Below are 26,316 nucleotides of genomic sequence, written 5' to 3'. Positions count from 1 at the left end.
CAATAAATACCTGAGTAGGTCTTTGATTAAAATGGCTAAATACATCAAAAACCTAAGTGACAGTTATAAACTGGTGAAGGAGGTTAATTAGCCGAATCAGAGTAGTTTTTAACAATAAATAAACAAGAAAAAAAAACAAGTGAGCATGCTAAAGAACTAAAAATAACTTTGTGCCTCATGTGATGTCACTAAAGTGTGTCCGTGTTTTGTTTTGCTTTAGATTTAATATTGATTATATAAGCAAAACAAAATGGCATAAGCTCACCATGAGTCGTTTATGGTGCTCCATAGGTGCAAAAATATCATATATTGATATTACAAAAAAAGCCTAGCTAATCACTTTATCCCATGTTGATGTTTTGTCAGTTTACGACAGATTAGAGAGGAATTACTTCCGGCGGAAGATTAACCTTCACAGACTCAGTAAACTGATGATCCGGACTTAAGGAGTTTATTACTTAGAACCGGGAGTTAGTTCCGACGTGAGTTCGGCACCGAAGCCAAGCTACTCCTGATACCACTGATAGAAGGAGTCAGTCGGACATCATGGTAGGGCTGCAGTTTTTAGCCTTCAAATATCACTCTGTCGCGTTAGCTACCGACTCTAACCCTTTGTTATTTCACTGTTTTGAAGATTTTATGATTAAAAGTTTAGTTTGGTAAACCCGTCGTTTTATTTAACCGCTAACAACCTAATGTTAGCTCGTCAAACTTTAGCCTTTAGCTTTCTGTAATGTAACAGGGATGCTAATCACCTTGACTGTTTACTTACAGCTGTGGCCAATAAAGTTCTCTAATAATTATCTCTAATAATGTTAAGTATATAAACTGCGGGTGTAGAGTGCGTTTAAATTTCTCTTGTGAATATCTCTTTTGAGTAATTTGAAAGCAGTTTTCGTTATAAACGACTGTCTTTGCTAAATTGTAAACAGATATTCACAGCCAGAGGCGACCGAAGTTTGTAAGAGGCCTCGGGGCGATAAAGGGGCACTCAGGTTAAAATAAGTTTGCACTTTTAATATAATTTGTGTTCAAGTTAACTATGGACTCAATAACAGCTTTCTTAAATGACATGTACATAAATGTGTTTTTCTGCAGGGTACGCGTCATTGTAAATAAAAAAGAAAACACATAAATGGTTTACAGGGCGGTGTATCTTACAGAAATATATAAATAGATCTTTTTACTCCTGCTATGTGTATTATGGCCGTGTGCATTTCAAAAGTAGTTAATCTTTTCTATGCAAAAAATTTGTTTACAGCTGGTTGCTTTAAAATAGACAATTTTTATGTCCAATCTCGCGTTGTTTCAAGTCTTACCTGACATTTACTTTACTAATTATATTAATTTATGAATTTACTGTTCAACTATGCCAAAATTTATTTAAGTAAACATTTATGTATGTTTTACATCTGCAAATATTAGTGCACAATGAGACAAAATTCTCATTTGCTATGCAGCTTCATGCTATTAATACTCTCTTGATGGATGTTATTATGTTGGAACATTTTCATGCTGCTTTAGTTGTTAGCTTGTGAAACCGTGTTAATTGAAAAATGTAATTATAATCTCAGTGCATGTAACCTGCCTTCAATATATCTGTCGCTTGTAATCCAATTGTCATGTTTACTCTTAAAAATTCACTTTTTTTTTTCTTTTTACTTTTTTTCCCTCCCATGCTTGCTGGTAGATTAGCTTAGCGATCCCCGCTGAGTAGTTTCAGTCACAATCTTCACAGAAATAAAGTAAGCAGAACAATCCTGGTATGTGAAACTGTATGGGTAAAACCTTGACTCTAGATTAGACTGTATGACATACAGAAAATTCAAATTTTTGGAATTTTGAGACTACAAATTACATTTATGATTGAATGCAGTTACATTTATGTATATAGCACTAGTTCACAACAAAGAGGCTTGAAGGATCGAGAACTATGAAATGTCGAGGGCGGGTGTCGCAAATGTAGACGAACCAAATCTTGACTTGTGGTGGTTTTTATTTACGAAAAAAATGCATTTACCTCTGGGAAAGACTTAAAATTGCTGCTGCGCTAATTGATTCGGCAACAAAGGGGTCAAACGGGTGCATTACAAATACCACCCGATTGCACTGTGGGCACTATTTTTAATCGGATCAATAGGGATTTATTATTCTGGAGCGCCTGGTGTTTCTGAGGCTCGGTTCGCAGTGGAAGAATTGAGGATGAACACGCTTTGTGGCTCTGGTCTGTGACCTTTGGCTGAGCGTGTTCTGCTGCTACGGAGCCACATATTTAATTTACACCGACACAAGTCGCAGGGGACTGAGGTTGCACAGCTGGAGCGAAGGCTTTGTTAAACATGTGTGTCTACTTTTCAGAGTTCTTATGCAGCCGTGTGAAAATTGAGTATTGTTGGTTTTTGGGGGGGTTTTTGAATATTTCAATATTCAACATTGAAATTTTTGTAGCAATCGACTGAGAACTGTGAAGACGTTTTTCAGTGAAAGTGTGAAATTTTGGGTTGAAAAAATGTGCAGAGACCCGGGTCTCTGCTCCGTGTGTGTAATTTCGTCTAAGTGCTCAAAATGGATGGGAACTTGTAATAAGAGACGACAAATTATGTGATTACATGCGAGACGGCCTAATTCCTAGTCAGTCAGATTTAATTGCATATTGTTGTGCCGTTTTTTTTATTTTTTATTTTGCAGATGCAGCTTTAATGACCAAACATCGAGACCAAAAAGCAATTTAAAGTTACATTTTTACCGACACACAACAGGGTGACACTGGAGTACAACTCTGTCCACGGGAAATGGAGCTAAAAAGCCTCTCAACTCTGAAACACCTCAGTGAAGTGTTTAGTAGTACAGGTAGAGGAGTTTTGGCAGCGATTATTGGCCAACCCTGTAATTGTGAATCCCGTAAGAGGCGCCCGTGTAATTTTAGCAGTATTTGACCGGAGTCCATGGGAATTGTAGCATTTTTGTGATACATTGTTGAAACTCCTCTGATTGTTGAGCAACCTGTTTAAACTTTCCGTGCGAGCCGACACAGACGGTAATCATTGCTTTTGGTTGGCTGGACATCATCTTCGCCTGAGGCGTGGTCAGATCCGACGGCGTAAATAACCCGATGTCTTCTCGCGCCTCCGCTACCTGTAATTTAACCTTCGGTACAAAGTCTTCACCCAGTTCAGCTGCTTTTCTGCTGTTCATCACATCTACTTATCGGCCTCCTTTTTGTTTTGTTTTTTTCCTTCCTCATCCTCCTTCTTATGCCGCAGAGGGAAGATGAAGCCGTCCGGCCCGCTCCTCCTGCTGGTCCTCCTTGCCACGGCTGGGCTGAGCCGGGCCCAGTTTGGGACGTCCCTCCTGGACCTGTCCGGGATCCTGCCGAGCCTGAGCCGACCGGCCAACCACAGCCGCATCTTCTACGCCGTGATGTTCGACGCGGGGAGCACGGGGACGCGCATTCACGTCTACACCTTCATCCAGAGCAACTCGGGTAAAACCAGGAAGAGATCTCTCTCTCTCTCTCTCTCTCCTAAAACGCTTCCCCAAAATGTGTGCTTTGGTTGACTAATAGAAGTTTGCTTGGCACCTACTCCATTTTCATACTTCATTAAACCTGTAAATTCACAGGCCACAAGTCACATAGGGCTTAATTTGCCTGATAAATCATGCATACGCATGCTAAGAGGTTTGAGGCATTGGAGGGCTTTTAGCAGCTGCTTCATATTTGATGACGTGGGTGGATGTTGTGCCTTTCCAGAGCCGCTGCCTGTTTTGGACAATGAGATGTTCCACTCCATAAAGCCGGGTTTGTCAGCGTACGCCGACTACCCCGAAACGGTGAGTTCATCATCTGAATGTGATCAGCGACACTTTCGCCGAGGTGAAAGGTCAGGAATAGCCTCTGAAAACAAAGCCGGGAGTTGTTCCTGCTGGAAATAATAAAGAGGAGAGAAATTTGAAATAAGGAGGTGTGAAGTAACGTGATCTCTCTGAACTGCGGTCCGATTTCATCAGCTTAATTAGATGCTTTTTTTTTTTTACAACTGCAACTGTTTGAGTAAATGCAAAAATAGTTTTTTAATGTCACTATGTCTATTAGCAGTTGATATGCAAGTAGAAACTTAGAAGTTTGGCAATTTCATATTTGGAGCAGTTAATGTCGTCAACGGCTGAATTGACTAAGATGGCGAGAATCAAACGGTTCCCTATGTCCAAAATGTAGCAGTGCACATGAATTATTTATTTTTTTTACTTTACTACAATAATTTTAACCTGAAATTGTCCCATTTGTAAGATGGGTTTGTAATGCTTTTAAATGATTGGCACTTGTGAGTCACAATCAGCTGGAAATCATAATTTACAAAAGTGGACTCTGGTGTACCCCAAGTCTGTGTCCTTAGTCCACTTCTTTTTAGTCCGTTCAATAGATTTCCCAAAATCCTGTCCTGATTAGAGCAGTTTATACGTTGCTGATAAGAACAACAATTATTATTACATACATTGCAAACATTCTTCAGTACATGGGGGGTCGACATGAGGAGTTTCTGACCCACAAAGGAAAAATGTCATTTTGAATAAAACTGAAGCAAAAGAAAGATGATGATCTTTCTGTCTCTAAATTCATGGTGCTGTTTCATTATTCATGTTAAAAACAGGACATTTATGTTTTCAACCCTGCTGTGTATTTGTAGTTAAAACTTACATTATAATCTTAAGCTTTTATTTCACCAAATTCCCAACAGAGGACGGTCCTAGCAAATTAACCTGCGGTATTTTGCCCCCCCAACTTAAATTTGTCGCGTTTAATCTCTCCACTTCACCAAAGAACGTTCCGGGTCACTGCTGCTCTGCGGTGAATGTTTCCGTTCTCACAGGCTGGCGAAACGTTGAGGATGCTGTTGAAGGTCGCCAAGAAGACGGTTCCTCGTCTGGACTGGAAGAGAACCCCGCTGGTCCTCCGAGCCACAGCCGGACTCCGCCTGCTGCCTGCAACCAAAGCCCAGGCGCTTCTGGACCAGGTGAGACCGTAACGATTCTGTAAAAGTAGGCAGCAGCTCCTCAACGTAGAGACGCTGTTTGGCCTTGTAACCTTTTGTGTGGACGATACGTTTTTGTTCGTCGATGCCGCAGGGGAAAGTTATGCAGCTGTAAGCTCAGTGTCAGAGGCTATCGTTTATGAGGATAAGGGGGGCAAAAAAACGTGATAGCCCTGAGGCACCTTGGAAGATGAATGATACTTTAATAATCTGTCCCAGAGGGAATGAATTAATCCCATCCAGCGGAGGGCACCTCTGGATGAGCTGCCATTACAGCTGATAATGTTCGGCCCGTTTAGCTCCCGCTTCCTGTTGCACTCCTCCTCCTCCTCCTCCTCCTCCTCCTCATGTCGCCTCCCTCCTCTCCTCTCTCTCAGGTCCAGCTTGTGTTTGACGAATCCCCTTTTCTGGTGCCAGACAACAGCGTCAGCATCATGAACGGCACAAACGAAGGTACAGCTTCTGCCCCGACAAGCACTTTCTCCCCCCTCTGCGTTGTTGTTGTTTGGAAGATGTCTGCATCTTAACGATGCGCCCGATGGATCTTCTGTCAGGACCTTTCGCTTAATGAAGGCGTTTAACTAAATTACAGAAGATTATAGATGTTTTTTTGCGATGACGCATTAAAAACAACAAAAGTTTTTCCGCAGAGTCGTTTCAAGCCCTAAAAGCCAGTAATTATGAGGCTGTTGTACAGCCGGATAATTGGTTGGTCAGCATTTTCGGCTGTCCTTGCATGCGGTTGCGCTTCACAAATTTGTTTCAAAGTGTGGTTTATTTTTGTTGTTGTTTGTCTTCTGAAATGACAGCTTTTTAAATATGTGCCTGTTTTTGTTTTTGTTTTTCTCATACCTAGGCATTCTGGCTTGGATTTCTCTGAACTTTCTAACAGGCAAGTGCTCTAAAGCGAAGTATTTATACAGCTGGAACATTTCGACAATTTGTACGCTCACGACAACAAACAGGCCGGCACAAAGTGATCTATACTTGTTATATAGAAGACAGCAATGCAAAATAACGATAATAACAAGCAATAAGATGGCTATGTGGAACAGGCGTACTAGGGTAAAACCTACATGGACTGTTTTTGGACAACATGCAAAATGCTTTCCCACCATCCCCGACCTGAAGCACGGCGGTGGCAGCATCATGCTGTATTCCAGTATTAAATGTGTAGAGTTGGTAAAGACCCACCCCAAACACTTCCAGCTGTACTTGTAGCGAAAACACCCCGACTCACTGGGCTCAATATATGGCATACATCGTCCTATTGCGATGTATGCCACACTTTTCAGATTTCAGAAATTTGTTCAAAAAGTTGCGAAAATGACGACGCATCTTTTTTGCCTCCACTTCACAATGTTGAACGGTCAACGTGTGTTTAGAATTTTAATCACAATATGTTTTTGGTATTTGTTGCAAAATTGTAAAAATGAGAATCAGGATAAACTTAAACCCAAATACGGACTTAAAAATACGACCGGCACATTCACCTCTAAAAATACTGACATTTCTAATGGAGTAAAATAGTTTAGGGCATAAATCACAACGGCAACTATACTGTTTGTAACAATCGTCAGTTTCTTACTACAATAAGTCACACTTCTTATCATTCAGTTCTTTCCCTGATAATGATTAATTCACTAATCTTCACATTTAACGCACTTCAGTGTGTTGATCTGTCTCCTAAAATACATGGTTGCAGTTGCAACATGACTAAAAGTGGAAAACAAAAGGCTCAAGGCTTGTCAATAAAACATCGAACTGTTTCCTTGGTTGCATAGATGACTCGTGTTTTCTCCTGACTCCGTACGTTTTCCCAACCTGGCGTCCTGTTGCGATACAAGCCAGCGTCCATAAATAGAAGCCGATGAGAACAAGGATGAGTTTGTTCCCTAAAGCCGACTTCTGTGATCTTTCTCGGACCGAGCTGAGCCAGAACGTTTTCTCAGACGGTGCGCGTCTGCCGAAGCGGGCCTTTTGAAGATGGCATCTCAGGTGGGAAGCGATTAGCTGCTCCCAGCTGCAGATGCTGGATTGCGGTGATTCATTTTGTTTTTCAGGTCATCTGAACGCTCACGCCACAAAGACTGTGGGAATCCTGGACTTGGGAGGAGGATCCACACAGATCACGTTCCTGCCCAAACTGAGGGTCGGCTTACTTTTCTGTACTTTTGATCCACTCTTTGGAAAACTACACCAGCTTAATATCACATTTATAATTTGCTGCAGAAAACGATCGAGAGCGCTCCTGATGGCGATTATGTTGCCAGATTTGGTTTCCTCAACTCAACGTTTGAGCTGTACACTCACAGGTAACAGATATCATTATGCAGATGATATTACTGTTTCAGATTTGTTCTGTCTTTAAAATGCCAATATATGCAAAAGCTTCAAATGATATCTTACAGTCGCAGGATGTAGATGTAATTAGTACAGCTTTTAGTGCCCTCTTAAAGTGATGTTAGTAACAAGGAGAAACCACTATTTTAGCTACAGTTGTGTTCGAAATAATAGCAGTGCCTTTAGAAAAATGAGTAAATGTCAAAATTCTTCAAAGAAATTGTACTTTAATGAACACAGATACATTGGGGACACAGTACATTCTATTCCAAAGCAAAACAATTGCGCAAAGTCATCAAAACTTTAATAATAATAATAATATTTCAAATAAAGTAAGAAATGGCATGTTCAAAAGAATAGCAGTGTTGCCATCTTTCCTTGGAAACTCAAAAATGTACTGTACAAACAAAGAAATTCTTGATAAGTGAACCTAGCTGAGTATCCTAAACTAATATTTTGTTGCAAAACCACGGTTTCCGATGACTGCTTCACATCTGTGGTGCATGGAGTCAACCAACTTCTGGCATCGTTCCACAGGTATTGCAGCCCAGGATAATTGCACTGTATTCCACAATTCCTCAGCGTTTCTTGGTTTTGCCTCATGCACTGCACTTTTTATGTCAGCCCACAAGTTTTCAATGGGATTAAGGTCCGGGGATTGTGCTGGCCACTCCATCAGTTGAATCTTGTTCATCTGGAACCATGCTTTTGCTCGCTTGCTGGTGTGTTTGGGGTCATTATCCTGTTGAAAGGTCCACCTCAAAGGCATTTCCTCCTCAGCATATGGCAGCATGACCTCTTCCAGGATCCTGATGTACTGGAACTGATCCATGATCCCTTGTATGCGGTGAATCGGACCAACACCATAGTATGAAAAACATCCCCATATCATGATGCTTGCACCACCATGCTTAATGGTCTTCAGTGAGTACTGTGGCTTGAATTCTGTGTTTGCAGGGCGTCTGACATACTGCCTGTGACCCTTAGACCCAAAAAGAACAATCTTGCTTTCATCTGTCCACAAGATATTATGCCATTTCTTTTCAGGCCAGTCAATGTGCTCTTTGGCAAATTGTAAACGCTTCTGCACATGTCTTTTTCTCAGCAGTGGGACTTTGCGGGGGCTTCTTGCTGGAAGGTTAACCTCAGTAAGACGTCTTCTGATTGTCACAGTACTCACTGTCAACTGAAGGTCTTGCTTGATCCTCTTGGATCCCATCATTGGCTGAGTCTTCGCCAGTTTGGCTATTCTTCTGTCCATTCGAGGGGTTGTCTTTCTTTTTCTTCCTCGTTTTTCAGTTTTTTGCTCCCATTTCAGGGCATTTGAGATCATTTTAGCTGAACAGCCAATGATTTTCTGCACCTCTTTGTATGTTTTCCCTTCTTTAATCAATTTTTTTATTAGGAAACGCTCATCTTCAGAACAGTGTCTTGAACGACCCATTTTCATTGTTTTTTCAGGAGAAATGCACAGCCAGCATGCCAGTTGTCTTGATCCTTAAATACGGATCACCTGTTAACACCCTTTTTTCCCAGAATACCCTCCCTAATTGATGCCCTCTCTAATTGAACTCACCACTGCTATTTTTTTGAACACACCCTTTTCAGTTAATCATTCAATTTCACAGAATCCACAGTATGCATGGCTGTCCTGTTGGGTTTGTTGGTTTTCTATACCTTTATTTTACCCCCCAGAAACTTATCTGGGGTATAGAGTTTGAAATGTTAATAAAACCAGTGATTTTCTTGCTGCTGTTGAGGCACTGCTATTATTTCGAACACAACTGTATAATACAATTTTCACAATGACCGGTTAAATCCACTTGTTTGGTTTCGTATCTTTCTTTTTTTTTTTCTCCTGCAGTTATCTTGGAAATGGACTAATGGCTGCCCGTCTCTCCACCCTGGGTGCTCTGGGCGCAGAAGGTACAGATGGTTAATCGAGCTTCATTGTCATCGCTTTGCCTCTCAGAGCTGCAGGGACTCACGAGAGTCTTCCTTCACTCCATCTAGATAAAGGGTGTACTTCCAGTTTCCATGCTAATATACATATCATGTTATAACCGGAGATTAGTCAGGGAAGAGCTTCTGCAGAAGTGGTGTGGTATCAGCGGGCTCGGGCCGTGATAAGCTGGTGTGAAGCTGTTGGACCGTTGAGGAGATTAATTACGTGTGCGCTCTCTCTCCCAGGGTTGGAGTGGAAGGTTTTTAAAAGCCCCTGCCTGCCGAGTAAGTTCAGGGACGACTGGAGCTTCGGAGGTCTTACCTACCAAGTGAGCGGAGACCAGGATGGTAAGATCGGTTTAAGTTGTCTACTGAAGGCACTTTGACCCTGTTGGGGTCTACGCAAGCTTTGTGCCCTCTGATGGGGTACTTTTACAAGGTTTTTTATTTTTTGATTGTGTGGTTTTGGGAACTGACAGTCTGATGGGACACCCAGCCACCCTATTTCTAATCTGTCCAACCGTGACATCTGCCACTCTCCTGAGCAGATGGGAGGCTTAATAGTAGGGCTGTTGTAAAAGAATATTTTAGTAATCGAGTACTCTATAGAATATTTTTAAGATTAATCGAGTAATCAGATCTCTCTCTCGCTCCAAAACACTGATGGCGCGGTTCCAAGTGCAGAGAAACTGTCGTACTCCAAGCCTCGCTCCACACAATTTAACAATACTTGTTTGTCTCCCAAAACCTCAGAAAAAGCTGGACAATTCAGCGTAATGCTGCTAGCGCTTAGCAACAACTCATAGGCGGAAGTGAGAGCGCTGCCCACCACAAATAATGACGCGCGCTAAATAATAAAACAGAATTTAACGAAGCTTCGAGGCAGATAAATTTTCCTCGAGGAATTTTAATAATCGAGGTTCTCGAATCATTCGAAGAATCGTTTCAGCTCTATTTAACAGTAAAGTAGCAGGACACAAGATACAGGTCGGATATAAGTTATAAAAGCATTTCGTAACTTTCCTTAATCATTTTAACTGGCTAAAAAAAGGGCATGTGATAAATTTGAGCATTATCCAACTTGACATTTCCGAGAGTTTCAGCAAACATTGTTCAAATAGAACATACATAATTTGCCAGCCTGCCTCCGTTTTGCCCCTCAGGTCGTGCGGGATACAAGACTTGCTATCAGGAAGTCCTCAAGGTGGTGAAGGGGATTATTCATCAGCCACACGAGCTCGAAGACAGCAACGTGTTCTACGCGTTCTCCTATTACTTTGACAGAGCTGTGGATGCGGGCCTTATCAGTAAGTGTGTGTGCACACACACCTCCCTGTCCACACCTTACATAATTATACAGCGCCTGAATGCGAGACAGAGGCTGAAAAATGTGAGTCATCTGCTCCTGTATCAGGGGATTTGATGAGCCATAGTTGTGCGGTTATTATAGAAATTGTCGTCCCGCTGCCAGTCTGCACTGAAAGGCCATCAGGCTCTGTTATTAGGACTATATAAATGTGCATGTAGATGAGCTGTTGTAATTACTGTTTTGGCATTTTAAATATATAATGATCCCCCACCATCGTCCCTCTCTTCCCGTCGTAGATAATGTCCAAGGAGGAACGGTGCGGGTCAGAGACTTCAAGAAGAGAGCGAAAGAGGGTGAGACCGGTTGATGAATACATCATTACGATGACAGATCTGCTGCTCCCTGCACTTGACACACAGCACGCATCTCAATGGACCCTGAGTGGTTTCTATCTGAAATGCTGTCCTCATCTGTCAGCAGAATACAAATGAGTGATTATCCAAGCTAACGGAGATGATGTTCCTTGTCTCCTGCTCAGCGTGCAGTAAGATGAGCGAGTTCCCGGCCGTCAGTCCTTTCCTGTGCATGGACCTGACCTACATCACTTGTCTGCTGAAGGATGGATTTGGCTTCAAGGACAGCACCGTCCTGCAGGTTAGGGAGCAAAGCGAAGAGCCTTGTTTTATGGCACAACAGTCTCTTTTAGGCTGGTGTTTTAGTTGAACAGAGTTTAGATGGGGCGTAAAAAAAATCCAACCAGACCTGGTCGGGGCCCAATCCGACTAATTAACTTGAATTGTCGCCCCGAGCCTGAAGTAAGCCAGGCAGATTAGTTTTATTTAGCTTTTACTGCTTTTGATTTAGGCTATAGTTTTAGTAAGCAGTTTAACTTCTCACGTTTTCAGCTTTTGGTGAACATCCAGCTCCGTTTTGTTGCTTGTTGTAACCGAGAAGCCTGAGACCATCAAGCAAATTTAATTTTGTCCCTACTAAGCTCAGGACTTAAATTTAAACGCCAATTCAATAACATGATTTTGCGTAAATTAAGCATTTCTTTCATTGGATTAGTTCAAATATGCAGTTTTTTTTATCTTTACCTCAAAAAAAAAAGCTCAAACCATTATTCTTTGAATTGTAAACGCAGATATTTTTTTAGTGACTTGATTATTTTTTTTCCCCTTCTAGTTAACCAAGAAAGTGAAGAACGTGGAGGCTAGCTGGGCGCTAGGTGCCATGTTGGACCATTTTCACAAGCTCAAGATCCACTAAGGAGCAGTAATGAACAGAGGTCGATTTATACGGTGCTCGCCTTCAAACTGATTCCGTTTTTACCGCCTTTTCTTACCAGCTGCTCAGACAGAAATAACTTTGACTAAATTTAAACACTCGGGTATCAATATAATCTGCCATAAATCTGCATTAGCGAGAGCGGGTGAAGCACTGGACGCTGTCAGCTGGAACTGCACAAAACTAGATGTTCACCACAGGGGGCTTTGGCTGTTTGTGCAAAACATGATTGTTTTTTATTAAAAAGAGTACTTTTTTTTTTTTTTTTTTTACCATAAAAATGGTACACGTGTGTCACAATGCAAGTGTGATCGTCGGAGCAGCCACTGAGGTTAGTGAGTAATCATTTTCACATCTGCAAGCGCTGCTGCATTTCCTCCGTCGTAGCTTTATAATAGTTTCCAACCCGTGTCTGCATGTCTTTGGGAGCATTTGCTTTTAGAAATCATGGGGGGGGGGGGGAATGTGGCTCATACAAACACCACCATGTCACTCGTGTCAAAATAAAACTGTTTGCTAATTACAAATATCAACAAGTGTTAAAGACTGATTCTTTTTTTTTTTTTTTTTACAAATAGCCGTGTCTATGTTTATCCCACTCAGCCTGTCAGTCCAATGCTGCTGAAATAGACTAAAGCAGAGCAACCACGTCGTCTCCATAAGCATGGCCCTCCGTTGTCATGGTCACCAGCTCATGCGGCTGAGCAAGGACTACCACTGAGTCTGCAGATCCTGCGATGAAAGGAACGAGAAAAAAAAACAAGATAGAAAACATTTTAGTTACACATCAGTCAAGTCATCTTTGAACAAATCACCACCTCATAGTTATGGATCAACTGCTTTGCAAAAGTATTGACTCCCACATTTCACCTCCAGATTGTATCAACAAGAGGACTACTTGTAGCTGTGGACCTCTTGGCTGCTTGATTGTTAGATGCACTAGATTTTATTTAAGGGTAGCTTTTCTCTTTGTGACAAAAGCATGCCACACTTTTCAGATTTATAAATCCATTCGTTTCCTTCCACTTCACTATTTATACACCACTAGACATTAGTCTGTCACATAAAATCCCCAATAAAATTGGAAGTTTTAAGTGTACAAAAAAAATTAATACTTTCTCAAAATTTAGAAAAAAATGAACAAAATTTGACTCATTTGTCTTCGACTCGTGAAAAGATGACCGAGTTCTCACCACTTTTTTTTACCCAACGATGAATCCTACTTGTTTTTACACGAAGAAAAAAAAAACGGCAAGATTTTCAGAAAATCTTGCCGTTTAAATCAGGTTGTTAAAAATTACTTGAAATGAAACAGGAACGCCACAAAGAATGCCTGCTGATCGATTAAAAGTCGTAGAAACCTTTAAATCTAGGCTGCTAAAAAGGAGCGGTCATGACTAAGACTCCCTGTGACAACACACTGGTAACAAGTTGACTCAGCATCTCTGACAGCAACAGGACATTTATGATCTAACTCCAAATAGGCGTTTGCTGCATTAACGGTAACGCTGTCGGACGTGTTGACTGTAATTCCTCCCACTGTGTGTGCTTTCTCCCTCATGTTTAAATGCCTACCTGGTGATCTCAGCATCGCATGATGAAGATTCATGGGCTCCACAGCTGTTGTCATGGTGACCAAACCACCTCCATTCTCTCCATCTGCCTCCAGCAGGCTGCTTTGTGTTAGAGCCTCTCCTGTGGAGAGCAAGACAGGAGTAAAATAAAAAACACCTTACTTTTCACAAACTATTCAGATTCTTAAACGAGTCGTTCTTCAAAGCGGGTCGTAAGTTCTTAGTAAGCGTTTAGAAACGAACTTGCTCCTCGCTGTCGTTCCGAGTTAGCCTCTCCGTGTTTTTTATTGCCGAGGGAAAGTCGGTTTAATAATTCATCCGGTAATTGTGTTATGTAGAACGGAGAGACTACCCGTCTGTTGTGTAACCGCGTCTTCCCTGGCTCGGCTCTTACAAACGACCAGCCTCTTCGGGGAGGGTGACCCGAATAAATCTGTTGTTTATAATTAGAGCTTTGGCGGCGTTTCGTGTGGTGATTCAGCTGCGACGCATTCCCCCCTACCCCGCTGCCGCCGAGCGAAAATGACAGGCGAGAGGATGCGCTGTCTGCTGTCATTGTTTCTGTCTAAACATGAATTTCCAGCGTCTTGTGCGATTGGTCTGAAACTGTGGAGAGCTCGCTGTGGGACGCTTTGATCCTGAAGCGGTGGTGAAAATGATGCCAGGAACAGAATCTCCTGAACTGTGACGGCTGACGTTTGAGAAACGGTAGATTCATGAAAACACGGTACACGTGTCAGCAATTTGTAAAGTCAAAACGTAGGGAACCCACACACAGACTGGGAGACTTGAAGAGTGTGATTCAGACTCTGGATAAGTATGGAGATAGGAAGAATTTACTTCCAGCCCATTTCCTGTCCTGTTACAGGGTTTCTGTTGTTTTCACCAACTCAAATTCGTGTTTTTTTTTTTAGACCGTTATGAATGTATCACAACAGAAACGTACAAAAGAAAATTGCATAATTTTTTTAAGGGCTTTCTACGGTATAGTGCTGAATATTTTCCACAGAGCTCACCAAGCCTCGTATGGGTTGACGACAGAAGAGAGCCAACAGTGAAGACGAACTGCCCATGACGGAAAAAACAAAACAAAAAACTGCCCATGACGGATGCAAAAAACCTAGCTAGCTAGCATATTAGCACACATTAGCAGCTAGCATAGAACGCAATGAAGACGTCTGACAAAACGGTCCACGAGAAAAATAGATAAAACCACATAGAAGACACAAGATTTACATAACAGGATTAGGACTACATGGTGAAAAAAAATAAGATAAAAATCTGACTTTTTTTCCCAGAATTTTGATTTATAAAAAATAAAAAAAAATCAGACTTCCTTTTTTTCCCCCAGCAGCCCTAATTCTTTAAATAGTCTTGCCAGGACAAAAGACTTAAGTCCTGTGATTGACGTAATTAGTGCTAACTTATATTTTTAAAACTAAATTAAGACATTTTAAGGTTTTAATTTTCCATCCATTCATCCATCTTCTTCCGCTTATTGAGTGGGTAGTAGCTTCAGAAGTAATTTTAGATGCATTAATTTACAACTTTGTAAGGATGCTCTGCATTACCTAAAAATTGCATCTGTACACTTATTTGTCCTTCCCTTCATTAAATCCATCAGGTTTATTGGCCAAAGTATTTAACTTCATTATTATTTTAAATACAACCTTTTAAAAACTTAAAAGACATTGCAGGGACCCTAAAAAGGGTGTTTAAATAAAGCAGTTGGATATTAAAAAACATGTTTCCTTAAATCAAACGCGTTCCTCACTTTAAGCTTGAATTAATGCCATCTTGGAGCAGGTAGTATGAGCTGCTTGAAGCGACGCAGTCCAGCCATTAGAATATCCACCTATCGCACTGAGTGGGCGGTTGTGTGTGTGTGTGTGTGTACCGTGTGTGAAATGCAGACCTGTTTCTCTGCCGTCAGCAGCCAGCCCCTCCTCCCCGTGCCTCTTCCTCATGTGAACGTTTCTGCTGCCGGACTGAGAGAAAGTCTTCCCACAGATCCCGCACACGTGAGGCTTCTCACCTGGGAGGCAGGGAGGCGTTTCAAAGTGATGCCATCTCTCTCTCCCTTTGCCGCACGCAAAACATCTGAAGGATTACACGGAGAAACAACTGTGGCCTCGCTCACCCGAGTGTACGAGCATGTGTTTCCGTAGACTGGAATACTCGGCGAAGGACCGCCCGCAGCCATCTGCCTCGCACAGGAAAGGCTTCTCACCTGAAAGAAAAAAAACACACATCTGTGAACACGTGAAGCCTAATTAAAGTTTCCAGAATTAGTTTAAACTGGCAGATTAACAACTGCCACTCGGTGTAAGCAAGTGTTCAGAATAACAGCAGCTCAACACTGCTAACGAGACAAATCGTCGTTTCTGATAAATGTTATTTCTACATGGTAAATAATTAGCTTGTTGGCGTAGCGGGGTAACAGAAAACGAACGGGTCCAACACTCGTGGCACGCACGCTGCTGATTCTGTGTAATTAAATCATTAATTAAAAGGGACGTGTTGGTAACAACGTTCAATCCAATCACTGAGGTCATTTGTTCTGTAAATGCTGCTTGTTGTGCATTCTTCTTTGAAAATCGGAGGAAAGTGAGCAGAGAACAGCGCAGTATGTTTAGTACGTAAAGAGGGAAACATAAGAGAGCAGAAAACGATCTCAAAACCAAAACGGAAAGCTGCCATTTAAACGAATGGTTCAAAAGTTTTTTAAAAAAAGAAGAAAAAGACAGATATGTGGTAAATTGATACATTTATCTGTGTTTGGCCTTTCAGCCACACAAACTCACAGTTTAATATCACTAAAAATATTTCTAAAAGCTCTGACCAAAGTGAAAATTTGAGAAAACTAAAAAGAAAATTTGTGACAAATAATACGCCACGTTTTAACATGATTTTCGATCGATATCGTCTTGTGTTTTCATAACTTTAAATTCCAATACGCTATTTAAAAGCAGTTCAACCAAATGAACCTTCTGACACTACGTTTAATTCCCGACAGGAAGTTGTGTTTCTTTTTTTAAGCAATCCGATTGTTGATATAGGTTTTAGCTTTGTGTTACACTGCCCCCTATGGGTTTGGCATGTTTAAAACAACGTCCAGAGGCGGATTTGAGAAAAGAGCAGGCACACATAGCAATATTTTCTAATGCAGTGCAGCCGTGTGATCACTGTAATCACTGGCGCCTATAAAAATGCTCCTTTTACTACGGCAATGGATCTTTTGATCGCATTGCAGTCATTTTTGCCTCATTCCGAAGAGAAAATGCTATGAGCAGGACGTTTCATAAAACGGTGACCCCTAGTACACCCCTGAGGAAGCAGCATCTTGGAACTTTATTTGCTGCATGTGGCCTGTTAGCAAATCACTAGAAGATTCAGACTATAAAACTGACCATCAAAGATCTAAATGTCACCCTGAATTAAGTGCAGCAGTGAAACGGAGGCATCGGCACTGCTGACTCTTCAAATCTGCAGCTTAATTGCGCCAAGGAAGCGTTCCACCAGTAAATGACCTCAGCCGGTTATTGCCTGCAGTGTCTTTGAACTTATTAAGACGTCCATCTCCCCGGCCTGCCCACCTGTGTGTATGCGCCTGTGGTTCTTTAAGTTTCCAGCGGTGGTGAACTTCTTGCCACAGTTCTTCTCCTTGCAGATGAAGGGCTTCTCGCCGTTGTGAGTCCTCATGTGAACCTGCAACCTCTGCAGCACGTAGAAACTCTTCCCGCAGCCTTCGGCGCTGCACTGGAACATCCGGTCGTTCCTGGACAATAAGCAGAAACGCGAGGAGCACACAGAATCGACTTAGAGAGAATACAGAAAAGGTTCCTTCTCAGCTTAGATCCAACATGAATAACTTTCAGAGTGACTAATGCCTGTAAACTCTGACAAATTTGCAGCATGAAGGAATATTTTTACCTTAAATTTAGGCGTTTCCACAGCGCTAAGACTGATTAGCTAATTCAATCTGCAAAAATCTTACAGAAACCAACACAAATCTCTCATCTGCAGCTACTCCTTTAAAAGACGTTCCTTTCCACTTTTTGATTTTGTAATTGTTGTGTTTTCGAATTAGCTGCAGTTGTTTGCGCCTCAGGGCCACCGTAGTTTGACATTACCTGTGCGTTTTGAGGTGATACTTGAGGTGAGCCGGCCAGGTGAACGTCCTGCCGCAGCCCTCGAACGAGCAGCGCAGGACCTGCTTGGAGGGGGGGCGGCCAGGCCGAGGCGGGAGCTCCCGCTCGTCTTCCCCGTCTTCGACCGAGCCGTGCGTGTGGTGGTCACCTAGGCAACCGGGAAAAAAGGGAAGCGAGTGAGCGCGGCCGCGGAGTAATCAAGGTGGCTGGCCTCTAGAGCCTCGACTCTATAAAATCACCAGCCACCGACTGCGACCCGCTGAACAGCTGCAGGGAAAAGAAAACAATCCAGAGCTGAATGCAATCACTCCCTTTTAGCCGGACCGGGCGCCCCGCTTCGAGCGGCTCTAACAGCCCACATTTTTTGTTTTTTTTTGTTTTTTACTTTTCTGCCAGCAACGAGCCGATGGGACCTTGTCTAATGTAATGCAAGTTAGTGGGAGGGCGTCAATTACAGCAGCTTGACTCCAGCAGTTTTAGTTCCACGCTGCATGGAACCGTATGGTACGGTGCGGCTAAAGAAAAAAAAAAATATAAAAATGTGAATGTCATGAAAAAGTTTGAGATTTTTCTCCCTCGTTGCAGAAGGCAAAGCTAATATACAGATTCATTAAGCAGAGAGAAATATCCCAACCTGTTGTTTTGTGCAATTTTGATCATTATGGCTTTTGGATAATGCAGCGTTTCTGAAAACAGGATTAATAAAGATCAATAAAATAGACACTGTAAACAGAAACACGTCAAGTTTCTAGGCTCCTTTTGCATGAATTACACCAATAATGCACCGGTTGCTTTAATAGCTGCCTTCAGGCCCACTTCTCTCTACCACACTTTTGTTCTTCCACTCAACTTTCTATAGCATTTTCACAATGTGAGAACATTGAATGTGGGGTTTTCATGATCATCCACAATCACGAAAATGACGTGATAACATGTCAATCATATATATTTGACATGAGTGACAAAAATTTTTTATTTCTTTACGATACTCCGAGTTCTACTTATCTGTGAATGCCCTAAAACTTTGTGAGTTGCCACTACATTAAAAAAAAGAAACCCAAAAAAGGTTCAAAAAAATAACTTCCTGCTCATTTTTTATCTGGAAGTTGCTGTTTAGCTTCAAAGTCTAGGATTATTGATACCATTTATAACCATTTTAAACACAAGTATGACAAATACAGATACATTTTTCATGTGCAAATGATCAGAAACAGCATTTAAGAAAAGCAACATCCAAGGATGAAAATGTGGGAGAGGGGAATCAAAAAAAAAAAAAAACCTGCAGGAGAGAGGTGACGAAAACTTCCTAATACGTTACGTTTCCGCCACGACCTCCGGCCACAGACTGACTCAGGAGGTGTTCAGAGATCAGACATGTAGCTGGAAGTCATAATGCCTCCCAAATGTCACGGGTAAACTCTCTCAACGGCGGCCTGCGGGGGCAGCCGAGGACGGCCTGTGATGAAGTGCTGACTTGTGGTGTGAGTCAATAGGTTGCAACGGCGCTGCGTGCTGCAAGACTTGAAGGTCTGTTTCAAATCAAAGCAGAGGCTTCACAGCAAGAGGAGATGAATGTGCAGACTGATACGGCCATAAATAATAGATAACGCGCAGAAAAACGCTTGGGATTGGATTCAGACGGGAGAAACGGTTGTGTAAACAGTTCGGTAACAGCAGTGACGCCGTGCTGGAACGCTGGCGTGTATTTCGACAATTTTATAGGCTTCATAAATTCTGGAAGAGAGAGAGTTCATCATGCATCTAACTTTCAGCAGGAGTCGCAGGCGGAAGGTTCATTCCTGACGTTTATTAGCTGCTTATCAAATGATTTTTTTTTTACTATTGTCTGTCTTTTTGTGACAAGATGCTAAAACGTTTATCAGATGCAACATTAGACCTCCTGCTAATGAGACTTTCTTTTTTTTTTTTTTTTTTTTTATCCCCTCGCAGATTTTATTTTTATTTGCATGAGAAAGTGTGACTGTGCTTTTTCTGAAATGAATCCAAAGGATTATTTTTTATTTTTTCACTGAATATTTTCCCAAAAGTCTTTCAGGACTTTTGTTGATGTTTTATTGGTGAATGACTTACAGGCACTGGAGTCCATTTCAGTCAGGAAGTCATTGCAGCATCTGTGTGGACCTTATCACAGTCGAAGCGTCTTTCTCGTAGGATATCATTTATCACGTGCCATGCATTCATGCTCTGAGTATCGCTAATACTTTTAGACGGTGGACAGAGGAAATGTCCAGAATGTTCCCACTTAATGTGTATTTTTAGCAGCCGAGACAGTGATGGGAACATTGTGTGACAGTAAAGAGTCAGAAAACTGGGCACTAATCATAATTACGTACAGTTGAAACCGAATTACGAGACGCACACACATTGTTTTTCTCGCTTTCTAAAGTTTAAAATCGGACAAATTTCTCTTGTTTTAGCTCAGTTAGAATTACTGAAATTATTTATGTTTGCTAAATGCCTGGAAATATGGCAAGGAGATTTTCTTTCTTTTTTTCCCCTCCCCACCAGGAGGTCTTTTTGTGGGCTCTAGTGTCCTTTATATGACAGCAGGCTGACAGGAAACGGGGAGGTAGAGGTGAGAAGACATGCGGCAAATGTTGCCGGGTCCGGGAATCGAACCCACGACGGCCGCATCGAGGACTCAAGGCCTCCAAATGTGAGTCGCGCTATCTACTACACCACCACAGCACGCCCTTTTCTTTTTTAAAACTTTTTTCAGTTTACAATTATTTGATGGAACTGGGTCAGGTTTGGATCGACTCACTCCCACATGCCTTTCCAGATCTTCCCACGACTTCGCCATAAGAATCAGATCAGAGCTTCCTGATGGTCACATCAAAACATGCGACTTTGTAACCACTTTGGCTGGATGCTTATAAGGTTATTGGCCATTTGGACCAATCTGTGTCCAAACTTTGACTTCCTGGCTGAGGTCTTTAGATGTTGCTTCAATGTTTCTACGCAACGCTCCTTCCTCATGACGTCTTTTTTTCTTTTTTGAAAAGAAATGCACCGGTTTCTCCTAAGGAAAAACAACCCGACAACAACTCCATGCTTTAAAGTTAGGATGCTAAAAGCATCCCTGGTTTTCCTCAAAATGTAACAAAGGTCTTTACAGCCAAACAGTTCCACTTTAGTTTCATCTGACTAGAAGTCTTAAAAAATGAACATCTTTGTCCGTGTGAGAATTTGCAATCTGTCTTTTTATGTTTCTACCTCGCGAATTGGCCTTAAAGTTCATGACGTTTCACTGCGGATGATAACATTTTCTCACCAGCTTCAGCCAGCATCTACATGAGCTATATAAAAGTTGAGAGACTTAAGGTTAAATCTGTAAATATGGTTCAAAAACTAATATAAAAGTCAAACTACGCATGATCGTCTCCATGATTTTTTTTTAAGGCTCAGACCTAGACAGAGTTTAAGAATCCGTTTTGTCCCCGCTTCGTTTTCACGACTTCCTTGTAAAAAAATCTTTTTTCTCCAAGCCAAGAGTTAACAGCCACCAACGCACCCCGACGACGGCGTGGTCGGGGCCGAGTTGATTAGGTGGATGAGCAGCGGAGCCCGACCGTATACGCAGCCGCTGACGACCAACGCCTGGAAACGCCGTGGTACTTACAAGCTCGCGGGATACTTGCTGTCAAACTGACAGAAGCATCAAGCGACAGTGACTAATTCGGTTTGATTTGGAGTCTTTGTGATGGCAAGTGTTGAGCTCAGTTTTAGTCACTGCTGATTACGCAACAGCTTCATCTCCCCGACCTCGTTTTCTGTTTGGTCTTAGAAGCAGGCAGCAACGCGGAGCAGCTTCTTGTTTTCGTTCCAGACTGATCTTCCCTTCTAAATCACCAACGGGACCGAAAAGCACTTTGGCGACGCCTCACCGTTACTGACGGCCACTGCTCTGGCGTCCTGGCTGGCCTTGGCGTCTCGCGCGAGCTGCGCGCGAGTCGCCGCGATCAGGCTGTCGTGCGCCAGCTCCTGAACCCTCAGGTACCACGGGGCGCTGCCGTCCATCCCGTAGTCCGACGGAACGCCCTCGTCTTCGTCGTCCACGGTGCCGTCGGCGGCAAAGATCAGCGACTCGGAGGAAGCCGTGATGCCTGAGGTGAGAGGAGAATTAAAAAAGAAAAACATAAAAAAAAAAAAAAAACACAAATCATAGTTTGGCATCCTTCTAGGTCAGAGCTCTACATTTAAATCAGAACACACACAAGTGAAGAAACTCTCCCGCGACGGGCTAATGAAATTAAAGGACACGCTTGCCAGAGATCTTTTTTCTTTCTTTCTTGCCAAATTTATTCTTTTTTTTTTTTTTTTTTAAGCGTAAAATGTGTCACCTTGTTTCTCTGCTGCGCTGAGAACACGAAGAACAGAAACGAGCTCAGATTGGAGCCTCTTCAGTGAAACTTATTTATGCTGGATGTGGACCGCAGCCAAGGATTCCTTTCATTATGCATTCTCTTGTTCATTTTTAATTACCTGTTTGAGCCTCAGATGATAAATTCAGTCAGTCTCAGAACTGAACTCTCTCCTTCATTTCCTTCGCTAAAGTCCAGAAATGCAGCTGGGAGTCGACCAGGAAAAGTTGCGAGTAAATAACTAATTAACCGGTCGGCACAGTGGGCGATGCTCCGGGCGTTTCTACCTTTGGCGAGGTTCAGCAGGACGTAGGAGGTGCTGTCGGGCTGCTGCAGATCGTGCAGCATCGCCGGGGGGCTCTGTGGCGCCGGAGGCTGAGCGTGGGACTGGACCACCAGCGGGCTTTGCTGCGGCACACCGCCAAACTCAGGCAGCGAGGAAGAACTGTCCGGCTCGTGGCTCAGGCCTCCATCTGGGAAACGGTTTGACAATAAATAAAAATAAAATCTGATTCAATTCCAATCAAATTTTTTTTTTTTGCCTTTTTTTTTTCTTTTCTTAAATATAAACTACGACAGCGAATGTGTTCAAAAACTGGATTTTATTCCAACCGTTTCATCTTTGAGTTGACCTGAATTCAAAGAATAGACCTAAGTCAAGTCAAACCTTACTCTGTGCTACGGAAACCGAAGCAATGAATTTGTCAAAAAGAAAATTTTAAAAATCATTATATACCACCTAGCTTCCAGTACTTGAATGAAATATTCCCAGCTTCACAGAGTAGAGACCGAAACTGAGTGGAAACTGAACGAGCGCCGACATCGCTCTTTAAACGTTCGATTAAAAACAGCGTCAAGCGAATGTTTCAAACAAAGACTGCAGGCTCCTTCTGAACAGAAACCCCAACTAAATAACCAGCTAATGTCAGCTTGTTCTACTTGTGTTACAACATAAAAGGGATGATATTATGTGCAAAAGTAAATAGAGTGGCATTAGAAAATCACACACGAAGAGGTTCTGAAGAGTTGGGTGGAACAGAGTTCAGTTTTCTGGCCGATCACTGATCTTTGAAAACCCTGATCTGCCGATTCTGACTTTGGCTGCTGCCATTTTTTATTTTTTTGTCTGAAACGTTGCTAAATAAAGCGGGGTGACTACTGATGGCTGCTCTCTCTCACAGCAGAGCAAAACGGGACAGTGGCTGACATTCAGACCTTTGCAGAAGTAGACGACGGCGGTGGATGAGATCATTTTCATGCGTAAGAATCGGCCAATCACGGATCATCCAAAATTAAGAAAGTGACGAGTGAAACCTTTGCAATGAAACTCTTCTTATTCTTGCTAACCTGTCTTTTGAGCTAGACTTCAGAGCGCACAGATTTGCTTTTTTCCAAGCATTTATTTTCATCTGGGATGTAAAAAAAAAGATAAAAAAATAAATTAGTCAACAATTCCTGGTGACAAACTGTTCCAATTATGGAGTTCTCTAGAAGATGTTGCCTGTCTTATTTAATTACAGTCTCTGTTTGTAGCTTTACTTTGGGTGCCTTTAAAATAATACGACCAAATCTGGGACAAGGCTGTTAACACATTTAAGAGCCAGCTTTATAAAAAAAGACAGATGTATAAAACTATCAGAGCCAAGAAGAATTTACCTCTCTTAGCTTCTAGCCATAGTACAGAGGACTGTATTTTTTAACTATGTTAATCATAAATGTTTGATTATTCCAGGTTGTAATACCATAAGAATGTCATGGTTTAATACTACTACTACTTTAATCTTAAAAAGCTTCGAGAATGCAAACTATTAATGTGGCGTTCGGGGGTTTAAACCGAGTGAGGAATCTCTGAATACAGCCAGCCCGATTCTGCGCTTCCCTCTCTAACAGCTCGTTAGACCACGCAGAGTCAGAAGAAGCCGATGTGAACAATTGGGCGTAAGCAATGCAGCACTGCTGCAGGGACCTGGCGAAACGAGGAGATCCACAAGCGGACCAACCATGACCGCAGCTTCCTACTAGAGAAACAGACTAAAACAGATACGACAAAAAGCTGCATGTTTGAGCAGATTTGCCTTTTTCCTCTTGCACAGTCAGACCCACGTCACTGCTGCAGAACGGCCTCACTGCACCTGCTGCGTTTGCTGCAGTCTAGGATAATTCTCTAAAGCGTGCTGGTGGTTTATAAAGCGTCGACAGAAACAATTACTTTTCTAAAAGCTAATAGCAGAACGATTTGAAGTTCTGAAGTTCCACAAAAAAAAACAACAAAAAAACAAAGTCACAGAGCAGCTGCTCTGTTACAGTTGAACGGAAAACTGGGAGGAAATGAGCTTGTTATGATGCTAGAGATTTACTGGATCAATTTACCTCACTAAACCGGGTCAAAGTACCTGGATTCCCCTCATCCCCATTATAAAAGTGTCAGATTTAAAAACTACATTTAAGTTAAAGTGTTTTCTAGTTGAAATTTGTGATTTAACTCTGGTTATATGATTGTTTTTTGAACATACAGTTGAAATAGCAGATAAAAATGTTCAGTCACCATTTAGAAAATGTGTTGAATTATTTTTACATTTATTTTAAACAGATACAAATATCTATTTCAGATGTTAAGTGTCACATTTTAGTGCTTACTATGTTTGTACCTGATTTGGTTATCATGAGGGGAAAAAATAAGAAAAGAAAACAATTACTACCAATTACTAACACAACAAAAACAAACAAGGCATTATAAAGGATAAAAAAGTTCCATAATTTCATAAATAATATTGTTGAATGTGAAGATTTCAGAACAACTGTTGTAAGAATTATGAAATTGATTTATATGCTCTTACCCGTTACTAGAGAAAACAGTTCTCTACCTTCATTTAACATTATTATACAGTGATTATAATTATTTAAAAAGAACATCTGAACAGTTAAAAATTTAAGTAAATAAAAATAGAAACCGGCATATGCCAGCTAAAGCTTTGTGGCTGCATCTCTGTGTATTTGCTAATTTTTTTTATTTTTTTTTTGTGTCTATTTCAACTGTTATTTTTTTTCAATACACAGAATATGTTTGACATGAGTATCAGGCCGATAGAAATATATGCGCGCTTTTATTTGTTCTTTTTTGTGTGTGCATTATGATCTATTTTAGAGTACGAAAAAAGAAATGTAAGTGTTAATGGGAAAACACAAAACAAATCAACACCACCTGGTTAAAATCTATGTTTCCAGATTTAAGGAAGCATAAATAGAGTAATTCCTTGACAACAGCAGTAAACTTTGGAGCATCCTAATTCCCCTTTAAGTGTAAACAAGATGTCCGACAATGAGGCAGCGCTGTGATCCAACCTGTGAGCTCCAGAGGAGAGCACAGGGAGCTCTCAGCTGGGGCCAGCAGAGGCAGGCAGGAGTGTTTGGACTCCGAGTCCTCCAGGCTCTGCACCAACGGGATGGAGGCATTCTGGACAAACTGCACCAGCAGCTGACGAGACAAAAACAAACATCACCATCATAATAATATTACAATAATGTCTCTCTTTAAGCTTGGCTGCTACAGTTGAACGTACTTCAACACTCCCTTCAGTCTGTGTAAAGCTAGCTTCTACCCACCTCTGGTTTAGAGTCCAGCTCATCAGAAAGCATGAGTCAGCCTGTGTGAAGCCCTCAGCTGTTTAATACAAATACCACAGGAATCAATCAGTCGACATAGTGATTGTAAACATGAGGTCAGCTCAGATAGAGGAACAGAGCATAGCTTGATTCTTACCGTGAAAGGGTGAGACTTCCTGTAGGTCAGCAGCTGTAGGTCATCTCTGAGTAAAACTCATCCCACGACCAGCAACAACAAACAGCTTCATACACTCGAAGTTTTAAATTAACAACAGCAAAACTGATGGCGAGAGGATGCCACGGCGGTGTTTATTGAAACCGCGCTGGATAAAACAAGCTTGGCTAGCAGTAAAAAGCTAGCTACCCGGGGATAAGTCTCCGAAATACAGCTACCTTTCCCTGTGAAACATGGCCACCGACCGTGTGTCTGCTTAACTATTTTAACTCTTCAATGCCAGAAAGCTAAACGCTCATCGTAGCGACAGTGCTGCAACACAATCAAATAGCTTTAGAATTTTCTCAAAACAGAAGGCAGCTGTGATCTACGGAGGCTCTAGAGGTACAATGTTCTTGCTCATCCGCGCAAAACTCTTGCATCTCACCGTCGCCATCCACCGGTCAAATATGTAAACTTAAGTACGGGCAGACATTTTTTAAAAATTTAGATCTTTGTAGCTTGCAATTTAGCAA

At 41.8% G+C, this 26,316-nt stretch overlaps 2 protein-coding genes across 4 annotated transcripts; one reads left to right on the top strand and one right to left on the bottom strand.

Moving 5' to 3' along the window:
- The first annotated feature begins 374 nt into the window (after positions 1-374).
- Positions 375-12,182, top strand: entpd5b (ectonucleoside triphosphate diphosphohydrolase 5b). 3 transcript variants are annotated; one of them, XM_044105988.1, is made up of 14 exons: positions 375-549; positions 3,264-3,484; positions 3,752-3,831; positions 4,869-5,012; positions 5,408-5,483; positions 5,887-5,922; positions 7,094-7,182; positions 7,263-7,345; positions 9,238-9,299; positions 9,564-9,665; positions 10,481-10,624; positions 10,923-10,979; positions 11,165-11,280; positions 11,812-12,182. In XM_044105988.1, exons 2-14 carry the CDS (start codon positions 3,271-3,273, stop codon positions 11,893-11,895), a joined length of 1,287 nt encoding a protein of 428 aa, XP_043961923.1. In that variant the 5' UTR covers positions 375-549; positions 3,264-3,270; the 3' UTR covers positions 11,896-12,182. The 3 variants fall into 3 exon arrangements, with proteins under 3 accessions (XP_043961923.1, XP_043961924.1, XP_043961925.1); XM_044105989.1 differs by lacking the exon at positions 375-549 and adding an exon at positions 2,996-3,137; XM_044105990.1 differs by lacking the exon at positions 375-549 and adding an exon at positions 3,131-3,152.
- A 229-nt stretch (positions 12,183-12,411) lies between these two features.
- znf410 (zinc finger protein 410) lies at positions 12,412-26,235 on the bottom strand. Its single transcript, XM_044105986.1, has 11 exons — positions 25,784-26,235; positions 25,627-25,684; positions 25,366-25,498; positions 22,311-22,496; positions 21,547-21,765; positions 17,621-17,786; positions 17,084-17,265; positions 15,628-15,717; positions 15,403-15,522; positions 13,489-13,608; positions 12,412-12,645 (listed from the first exon to the last, which is right to left on the bottom strand). The coding sequence occupies exons 2-11, from the start codon at positions 25,657-25,659 to the stop codon at positions 12,545-12,547; spliced, it is 1,350 nt and encodes a 449-aa protein (XP_043961921.1). The 5' UTR covers positions 25,660-25,684; positions 25,784-26,235; the 3' UTR covers positions 12,412-12,544.
- Positions 26,236-26,316: the final 81 nt, after the last annotated feature.

This window comes from Gambusia affinis, linkage group LG22 (assembly GCF_019740435.1).
Source record: "Gambusia affinis linkage group LG22, SWU_Gaff_1.0, whole genome shotgun sequence".
Lineage (NCBI taxonomy): Eukaryota > Metazoa > Chordata > Actinopteri > Cyprinodontiformes > Poeciliidae > Gambusia > Gambusia affinis.
Note: the sequence above shows the minus strand (reverse complement) of the source record. Positions and strands in the feature narration are given on the sequence as shown.